The sequence below is a fragment of the Parasteatoda tepidariorum genome, chromosome 8 (genome assembly GCF_043381705.1).
Source record: "Parasteatoda tepidariorum isolate YZ-2023 chromosome 8, CAS_Ptep_4.0, whole genome shotgun sequence".
Taxonomy (NCBI): domain Eukaryota; kingdom Metazoa; phylum Arthropoda; class Arachnida; order Araneae; family Theridiidae; genus Parasteatoda; species Parasteatoda tepidariorum.
Window position 1 is genome coordinate 27122065 of NC_092211.1, and position 10940 is coordinate 27133004.

General features: G+C 32.9%; 1 protein-coding gene across 1 annotated transcript; it reads left to right on the forward strand.

Annotated features, from left to right (window-relative positions):
- The first annotated feature begins 488 nt into the window (after nt 1-488).
- Nucleotides 489-2354, forward strand: LOC107450432 (SCAN domain-containing protein 3-like). Its single transcript, XM_043046540.2, has one exon. It carries the CDS (start codon nt 489-491, stop codon nt 2352-2354), a length of 1866 nt encoding a protein of 621 aa, XP_042902474.1.
- The last annotated feature ends 8586 nt before the right edge of the window (nt 2355-10940 follow it).

Here is a 10940-nt window from a genome sequence, read left to right on the forward strand (position 1 = left end):
CTTTGATGCACATAGATACTCTGCTTTAGATACTTATTTTTCTATGTTTTTATTTTTATTTTTGCCGGTTTTTATTTTATGAGTGAAACTTCTAATGCGACTTTCAACAAGGTTGCGTTAAACGTTTAACGCTACCATGGAGGGGGTATGAAAGCACTGTTGTGTTAAACGTTCGACGCTCGTGGGGAGGGGGAATAGAAAGAGACAGAGCGAGAGTGAATGCATGGCACTTGAACGCATGCGCGTAGAAAATGATAATTAAAAGATGCGATCAATTGTAAATTGTAAGCAATGCTAATAAAGTTTGTCTTAAAGAAACAATATGATTTCACTAAAAATCAATTTCTACCCCTTCCTATTTTCATTTCCACATTACGATGTTTCACTTCTTCCGCGCGGAGGGACTCCACGCTCTATTTTTTTTTTAAATATTTAATAGTTTTATTTTTTTAGAATAATATAATATTATTCCTAATATTTCCAGACAAATGGATAAGTTTTTGATAGGATATAAGCGAAAATCCACTAATAATGAAGATTCTGATGTTGGCACAAGTAGTGGGAATACAAGCCACAAGGAACAGGAAGGAAGAACTCCCAAGACAAGGAAATACGACTTATCCTATTTATCGTTCGGATTTACTAATATTATTAACGATAATGTGGAAAAACCAATGTGTTTGTTGTGTTCAAAAGTTTTGGCTGCTGATAGTATGAGACCCGGCAAATTGAAACGGCACCTTGAAACTATTCATTCTGAATACGTTGGTAAGCCCCAAGAATTTTTTCAAAGAAAATTGGATGAGTTATCTAAAAACAAGCAAAATTTCAAAAAAATTGTTCATATTCCATCAAATGCATTACTAGCATCATACCTAGTGTCGTACAGAATCGCGCAATGTAAAAAACCCCACACAATAGCAGAAACCTTAGTTTTGCCAGCAGCTATTGATATGGTCAAAACAATGTTTGGCCAATCTTATGCGAATCAGCTGCGACAAATACCGCTTGCTGATAATACAATTGGCAGAAGAATTGATGATATATCTGAAGATCTTTGTGACCAATTAGTTTCTCGAATGCGTACTTCAAAATTCGCCATACAAGTAGATGAAGCTACTGATGTAGCTAAAGACGCACATTTAATTGCATATGTTCGATATGTTGACGATACTAATATAATTGAAGATATCTTATTTTGCAAACCAATTCCTGACAGAGCCACATCCAATGAAATTTTCAAAATAATAGACAGATTTTTTAATGAGAACGACATAATGTGGAATAATTGCATTGGGCTCTGTACTGACGGTGCACAATCAATGGCGGGACACAAAACTGGTCTTCAAACACTAGTTAAAATGAAAACACCTGAGGTTCTCTGGAAGCACTGCATGCTCCACAGAGCAGCTCTCGTATCAAAAACTATAAGCGAGGAACTTAACAATGTTTTTGCAAAAGTAACGAAAGTTATAAATTACATAAAAAACAGTCCATTAAAAGCAAGGTTGTTCGCAAAACTGTGTGAAGATATGCGAGCTAATTACACGTCACTTCTGTACTATTGTGAAGTGCGCTGGCTATCTCGTGCAAAAGTGATTCAAAGGGTACTTGAACTCAAAGAAGAAATTGCTATGTTTCTCGAGGAAAATCATAATGAAGACGGCAATATGTTTAGGGATGATAATTTTATCGTTAAACTTACATATTTGGTTGACATTTTTGAAAAATTGAGTGTTCTTAATAAATCAATGCAAGGACCGCAAATGCATTTGCTTATACAAAAAGACAAAGTGAAAGCATTTATTAAAAAAGTGGAGCTATGGAAATCAAATTTGCAAAAAAATAAGATTGACATGTTTCCACGTTTAAATTTATGCGCCCGAGATAACATAGAAGCAAACAAAAATCTCTTTGTGGAACACTTGAATGGTTTGTTGCTTCAATTTTCGAATTATTTTGGTGATCTTGATTTTACAAAGTTTGCGTGGATACAGAATCCATTTATCGACGAAGAAGATGATGAATTTGGATTGACAAGTATTGAAAAAGAAAAATTGATTGAATTATCTTGTGATACTACATTAAAACATAAATTTCAGACTGTATCTCTGGTTCAATTCTGGTTGAATCTTCATACAGAATATAACACTTTGTCAAACAAAGCTTTGAAAGTACTGCTGCCGTTCGCAACATCATATTTATGCGAAACGGGATTTTCTGCCTTGGCTGCAATGAAATCCAAATATCGAGCTCGTTTAGTTGTAGAAAAAGAGCTACGAGTAGCTATATCGTCACAAACACCAAGATTTGATAAACTTTGTGCTAATAGACAAGCACATCCATCTCATTAAAAACAATATTAAAATATCGTTTTCCATTAGTTTGAATGAATAAATTTTATAAGACTAAAAATGTTTGTGTTTTTATTTAATGAAATCTTCAGGGGGGGCGCCAAATGATTAAATATTTTTAAGGGAGGCGTAGTAACATCAAGTTTGGAAACCACTGGTCTATACAATGCCGGATTTCTCTCTCTCTCTCTCTCTCTCTCTCCCCCCCTCCCTCCCTCTCTCTCTCTCTCTATCTTGACAGCAACTCTCACTTCGATCAGAACACGCCTACTTCGATGGATGGTCCACATATTGAGCAGTAGACTTGCTACTTGTAACTGCGACATTATCCACCTCCTCGTGCTGTTGCTACTCAGTTTCGATCGCACGCAACGTACAACATATTCACTCGAGTGCTAATGGCAGCATAGGAGCGACCACAATCGTGATCTTAATACAGCTCTCCCTGCTTCTCACAGAACAGCAATGAATCAACTAGTGGTATCCACTCATCGAATTCTATCATAGATGTAATTCTGGTGGGGGAGTACGGTAGTGCATCTACCACAACAAAAATACAATCCCAATTCACTAGTATATAAGACATAATATTTCGATTCTATGTTGGGGTACCTTTACATAGACGAAGGTTGACATTATCGATAACAGCTCACCCCCCTCAAATGCATCCTACTTGATCTGTGTTGTTGACAACAAATGTAGGGAAAAATTTCTTCTCGCGTTTACGCCTTATCCTGCAATGAACGTGTTAAAATATATACTTAAAACGTTGGTTGTGTTGTACTTTCATTCATTTGTACACTACATTCTAAACTCAAGTTACTGATTGCAAATAAATAAATAAAGAAAATTCTAACAAGAAAAAGAAAATATAATTTAATCTTAAACACTGTAAGTTGCTATTTTTTTATAGTGCTTCTTTCTACAAATAAATAAAACAAACTCCTGTAGCCTTTCTTTAATATTGAAGTTTCTTTCAAAACATCCGGTGAATAGTTTAAATGAAGGAAGCATTTTTATTGACATTCAAAGAAATCGCCAAGAAACTCAATATACCTTTGATATAGATAGTCAACAAATGCCTTGTTGGAAATAGTTAGAACGTTTTTTTAAGGGCATTACTCGAAACACTGTTGCTATTTTTCAATCTATCTCCAAAATGCTCCAGCTGAATGAATTTCCAAAATGCTTTTAATCAAAAACATTTTTTTTTATTCTTTGCTTTTACACTTGTATGTGTCTATTTCACCATTTTGCTGTAATTGAAGCAAAACTTAATGAAAACACAGGTGCATCATCCACGACCATAAAATCCTCATTTTTACTATAAAATATTATACCATAATTCTTACAGTACACTATTCATTGATTTTAGGGTAATTATTACTATATAATTTACGGTGTATCAGATTTTTTGTTTCGTAAGATGTTCCAGATGTTAAATGGTATTTGTGGTAAAAAGTACCGACAGCCTGAATGCCGGTACTTTTTACCTCAATTTTATCCGGCATCTCTACAGTGTGATACACTGTCTTGCTCTGATTGCGAAAACTCAGCAGTAGTGAATTATTTTAGCAGGAGAAAACTCAAATCTATGAAAATTAAACTTTAGTTCAAAGAGTTATTTTCTCACTTGCAAAGACGTTTCGCGTCTTGATTTGGAACATAGGGGCATCTTTCATGTGGTGGGGATGGTAGTTACAGACAATCCATCATCTATGAAAAGGTACCCCATTATAGAATTGAGTTAACATATAGTGAATTGGAATTGTATTTTTCTAGTGGTAGACACACTACAGTACTCTCCCACCAGAAGTATCGCTGTGATAGAATTCGATAAACAGATACCACTGGTTGATTCGTTACAGATTTGTGAGAAGCCGGGAGAGCTGTATTAAGATCACCGTACCTTTGAGTGCTGTATTATGTACACGGTCGTGTTCGCTCCTATGTTGCCTTTAGCAGTCGAGTGTATACGTTGTACGTTGTGTGTGATCGAAACTGAGTAGCAACAGCGCGAGGAGGTGGATAGTGTTACAGTCCCAAGTAACAAGTCAACTGTTCAATGTGGACCATGCATCGAAGTAAGCGTGTTCAAATCGAAGTAGGAGTTTCTGACAAGGCAGACGTGTTGAAATCATGTCCAAAGGTCACCAAAGTGAGGATAGTAGTTAACGACAATGTCAACCTTCATCTATGAAAAAGTATCCCAATATAGAATCGAGTTAACCTGTCTTATATACTAGAGAATTGTATTTTTGTAGTGGTAGATGCACTAAAATGCTATGTCAAGGATTTAAGGGAAAGTGAGAGAAACGCTTCATGGCGTATTTTTTCTCCTTTTTTTTTGCATTTGCAATTAAAAATTAAATGCACCTAAAAAAGCAAGTTCTGATGAACCAAGAGTAAGCCACGTTGTTCAACAAACGCTGAATTTTTTTCAAAATACAAACAAATTATGGCTGGGTAACTTAGAATAATGCATATGGGAAGTAACCCTACCATAACTTGCTTGCATTTTGATAGTTTGTAAAACATCCATTTCTAGCATTTGAACCTTCAAGCTTTATTCCTAGTTTATCAGAACTAACCTTTTTTCGTTACCTTAAGTTTTAAAGCACTATCGTAGGTAAGACAGAATTTATATGAAATGTTTCACCCGCGTTATTATAGGTAAACAACTATACTTGGTAAACAACTCAGTTATTTATTTGTCAGCAACAGGGTTTTAAAATAGTGAAATTCGATTGATAAGCTAATTGCTCTACCGATTTCAGAAATCTTAGAAATTCTAATGCTTACATAAATAGTTGTAGTTTTTACCGAATTTCTTGTCAGTGTGGTCCTGCTTATATTTGGCAAACTGAACATGCCCCTTAATTTTGACCTTAAGAACCTGACACATCTGATCAAATCTGGAGACTAAACGATCTTCCAACATAGTAAGAATAATAATCAACACTGCCCCTCCTTTACCGATCTTGACATCTGAGAATCTTTTTATATTTTTTAAAACTCAAATAATATGGTTAATGCAGGCAACATCTATCATCTTTTAAATTCTACACATTGCAACATCTGAAATTCTCACTCCATCCTAATCATACATGTTTCTCGTCTGCCTTTTTTTGTTTGATTTTAAATTTGTTTTCTTTGATTGATTAAGCTTTTTCCCGTATACCTATTGATCAATTCCATTTTTTCGTGTTGTAACTTGTTGTTAGAACAAGCAGAAAATGGCTAAGTTAAATGTTGATTTTCTTTTAATTCCTTATATTTTCCTTCCCTGAAAAAGGTTCTTTGTTATAGAGTATGTTTAACCATAGTATGATTGTTTATGTGACCTCTTTTATGCTCTTTTTACATTAGTTTAGGCTTATTTGTAAAATATTTTTCTTAATTTCGACTGGCTTATACAAAAGAATAAATATTGCTATGGAAATTTCATATTATATAAATTTATTTGTTATATAAATTTTATCATATTTTGACTATACACATTGAAACAACTCTATATCTTAAAAGTTTTAGAAATTCTACCGAAACTTGGTTTTCTAATGTGAACAAATTATAAATTTCTTTTTAAATTGTCATGCAAAACTTAAATAATGAATCTCCCTTAATTCTCGCTCCCGTGAAAATGACGGGGTGAGGTTTTGCCCTCTATTTCTTGCTCCCGTGATATTTCCGGAATGGAGTGTTCAATAGTAACGCGCCAATAGGAATCAAACTAATTAATTTCTTTTGCCCGGGAAACATTTTAATTCTAATTTTGTTTCTCATTTTACACATCAGATGGCAGTACCAGGATATTTTTAAGGTAATTGTAGATAGTTTATTTTTGACTAGATGTCAGCACTAATCAAATACATGTATAATTTTCAGGGATAAAAAAATAGGCACTTTTATTACCGTTTTCTTGAAAATTAATCGATCGTTAAGGGGCTAAATAATGGGAAAAAAGGTACGCTTTATAAAAATTTTATTTCTCTGTAAATAATTTTCAAAAATAATGCATATTTCAAAGAAATAAAAAAGTTATAATTAAATTGCTTGCAGTCATATGTGAAAATTGTAGCACATGTTAGCCGAATACTCCTCTAATTAAATTAAAAGGACCAGTGATAGGAAAAAAGATTGCTGAAAATATGTAACCAAAAATTGTCTGCAGAAAGCCCCCATCATCTTCTTCTGCTTGCGTTGTGGTTTCTGTTTCTGCGGTTGTCACTTCTTCTGGAGCAGATGTTGTCACTTCCTCTGGAGCAGATGTTGTCACTTCTTCTGGAGCAGTTGTTGTCATTTCCATTGGACTTGGGGTCGCAGCTTCAGTTGAAACGCTCCCACCTTCTGTTGCAATTTCGGCTGCAGTCACAGCTTCTGTGGATTGTGAATATAATTGATGCACACATCCCATTAAGACAACCAAAATAATTGTGAAACGTAACATCTAAAAAAGAGAAAATAATTTCAGTTCATAATGGTCATAATTTGAGTTTTCAGTCGTATGCAATAAAAACTTGTCTGAAGCAAATGCTTTATTTAATATTATTTACGGGTGTTGATAAAAAAAAAAACTCAGATGACATGAAAAGTAAATTGAAGGAAAACAGAAAGATTTAAGTAATGGTTTGCAGCAATCTGTTTAAGTAGAGAAAATTTTTTCAACCAAATTTCTAAATTTCATTAATAGATGAATTCATTAACATGCATTAATATTCATCACATTCAAAAGTTCGCTAACAGTCTGCCGTGCTGAAGGGTAAAGTTCGTTATAAAACAATGTTTAGCTACATGCCAGACCGTTTCCATTGTTGTTGTATGTATGGTTAGTTTAAAAACAATGTTTTATAGTTTTTATCAGCTAACAGTGCCATTTATTGACGAACTTAGACTACAGAAGAAAAACTTAGTTTCTTATGCAGATAACAACAAATCGTACAGTGCGCAAAAATAAATAAATAAATAATTTGCTTTCCAATGCGGTGAACCGGGTTCGAATCCCAGTCGATACGAATTCCGCATCCCGCTTGCGCTGACCACAGCGCTGACGTGAAATATCCATGGTAGACGGATCATGGGTAAGAGTCCCCTTGCGGTCAGGCTAACCATGGGAGGTTCTCGTGGTCTTCCTCTCCATGTAATGCAAATGCGGGTTTGCTCTATCAAAAAGTCCTCCACGAAGACAAATTTCTCCCAATACTCGATCCAGGAGTTTCCTTGTCTTCTGGATTGGGTTCAAAATTACAAGGCTGCGGGGTTGAACATAGTAGTCACAAACCTAAAAATTGGGTCGGCTGTTCAACGACGGTTGTGAAATATAAAGTATTAGCTTGTAAGCATGATAGTGTATTTAAACTGAGTTATACCCTTCGAAAGATAAACTAAAGAAACGGAATTCTTTTAGATCAAATCTTCTTGACATATTGCTACTTAAAATAAGATTACGTAAATAAAATTTTTCTCTTCTGATTCATTCTGATTTTGAAAATCTTTGGCTGTTTTTGAGATACCTTATATACTTAAATATGGCCTTTAGCTTTAAAAACCAGATTAATTAAATTCTAAGAATTATTTATGTATTTGTTTCAATTACATTATTCTTTAAAGTAGGTTTTAAAGCTTTTTATTAGAATTCATAGGGAAGGTTTCTTAACTCATTTTTAAAAAAAAATAAATCTAATTTTTTTTTAAATAATCTCTCGTAGTGTTAGTTGATTTTATATTTCGTTTTTTGACGAAATTTTTATCATTTCTTTAATAATGCTAAAAAACAGAGCTTATATTTCCAATTATTCATTTAAAAATATTTAGTAATTTCAGTATGGGTCAGCTAAAAATAAAATCTTTGCTGTTGCTCGTATATATACTAAAATATGAACAGAACTTAGATAGTTGCTTTAGTTATTTAGATGCATAAACTTTTATACTTACAAAATATAAATGATTATTATTAACATTTATATGATTTAAAATTCAAACATCAGTCATATTGCACTATCAGCAAAAAAAAAATTTAATGCGCTTTGTTTTTTATTTGTTGATCTCTTCCTGATATGCAATCTGAAAAATGTTAGATGCAATAACTATGCCCTATTTACCAAGTAATGATGTGATAACTGTACACAAAATTTTTATAAAACATTGTAGTAAATCTAAACGATTTCAATATATTTTTATCATAAAAATATTTTTTAAATGTCTAATATTTTAAAACAATATATTAATTTCTTATTAAATAAGATATTTATTTTAATTAAAACATTTTTAAACAGTTTACTATGATCTCCTTTCTCTAAAGATTTTTAATCAATTAAATGCTGTGCATGTTAATAATATATTATGTAATTTAGATAGTTAAGGATACATTGTCAAAAAAAGTTTATAGAAAGTTTGTAATACTTCTGAACTTGCTGTGCTTCTGAGAACTTATTGTTCTAGAAATAATTTTAAGCAACAGCTGGGATGCTAGTTTAAGACAATGAAACTGTTTCCATGATCAACGAAATTATAAGAGTTTAAAGAATGTGGAAATATTCCCACGTGTCAAGTTCGGTAAACGAAGTGGAATGTTGATTGATTTTAGCTTAAGAAAGCTGAAACTTCTGATTGGAATTTTAAGTAGATAGGGTGATGAAAGATCTTTAAGAATACTTAAATGCATAATAATTTTTAACAACTGGTTTAGTAACTAGCACATTTACAAGTAATGATTCCAAGAAAAACATCATTGGGATATTAACCCTATCGAAAGATTTTATAGCATGAATTTGAACAAATACAATTTCCTGGATTGAAAATATACTAAAAAACTGCCCGAGAACATTTAAATATGTGAGTTTAAAAATCTAATATCTATCTAAAAATATCATTAAAACTTCTCATTTAAGTTGGAATCAGATTCGATTGCGTTGGCGACATAAATATTTGTTTGGCGGATCAGTGAACCCTCATAAGGGCGCCGCTTCCCGACTCCTAGTGCAAGTAACTTTATTTTGGCAGCTGTTTTTTTAATACTTGGTACTTCCTCACGCAAACATATAGGCATCGCATATCTTTTCTAAGTGCCATTGAGACTTTGCGTTTGTTTTAATCTATTTTATTCATTTGATATAGAATAAACAGTCTTTTAAACTGAACACAATTTCTTTGACTTCGAAAAAATACCTGAAGTGACACAAAATAAATGACACATTTGAATTCAACAAATCAGGATAAATTGAAAATGTTTGATTCGATTTAGAGATTTTCATGTTTTCACCCGTGAATTTCTTTGTGATGATATACATTTTATGCGGTATTTCTAATGTAATAGGTATTATAGAAATGAAATAGTTAAAATAAAAATATTTACTTACCTTTGAATTTTTTACCAAAAGACAATAAAAGAGGCTACATGAAACTAAATGATTTGATATCAAAGTTTCTGGAGAGTTAAGCTTTTAAACTGCTTTTATCGCTTATGTCATTCTGAAAAATTTAGGAAAGGAAGATGGCAGCGGGATGAAAATTAAGAAATTTAAACAAGCTCAAGTTGTTTTAATGTAAATGAGCAGGTAATTTAAACATAATCGATTAATATTTGCATTGTCACAAATTTGAAATTTTTGCTGCTTGTACTTTTAAATTGCAACAAAAAGGATGATTTTCAATCATTAGATAAGTTGTTATTGTCGGGAAAACAACAACAATTCATAAAAGAAACTGAGATAAAAGTTGAAGATAAAGCAAAATATTTGCTATTTAATTTAACTCGATAATTTTGTGACACAGAAAGCAATTCTACCATATAGTATGGTAATAACATTTTTGATTAAAAAACAAACTAATTCTGCTTCATAAAACCAAAATATATGATATTTAAAGCAGGCATTTGGTTATTTTTCATTCATATGGTAACGATTTGCCGAGAATTATAATTTTCAAAATTTTATATCTTATTTCCACGTATTAAGTGAAAAAACAAAACTTTTTTTCTTCTTAATGGCGGGCACTTGGGGGTTGTCCCATTGGTCACAGAAATGCCAGAACTGCTACTCTCTTCTTGTAACCCAGTGGGCAACTGTGGCGGAGCCACGGCGGTGGAGCAGCGTCGCCCACGTCGCACAACCACAAACCCGTTTATAGGGCGGGTCACATTCACACACAAAGGAGAAAGGACATAGAACACAGAGAGAAAGAAAAATCCATGCCCTGAGCAGGATTCGAAGCCGCGACCGGCGGCTCCGCAGTCAGGCACGCTAACCACTCGGCCATCAGGTCGGCGAGAAAACAAAACTAAAAATTAAATTTAACCTCATAAATGGTTTTTATTTCAAGCTCTAAGACATCATGATAAAATTACTGGTAATTTTGACCATAACATTTTTTCACAGTGTAGGGATTTAGTAAGTAGCATCAGTAATAAGTTATAAGAGAATACAGAAATTTTTAAAGGCATATAAAATTTATTAAAATTTGCTATTAATAAAATTGTACCGAGTACATAATTAAGTTTTGTTTTTATGAGCTTATGTTTCTACATGTCAGTAATCGTACTTTATTTACGTTTCACTAGAGCTGCATGATGGGTTACTGTATATATATATA

Coding starts and splice junctions, on each gene's coding strand:
- LOC107450432 (XM_043046540.2), top strand. CDS start 489: ATGGATAAGTTTTTGATAGGATATAAGCGAAAATCCACTAATAATGAA.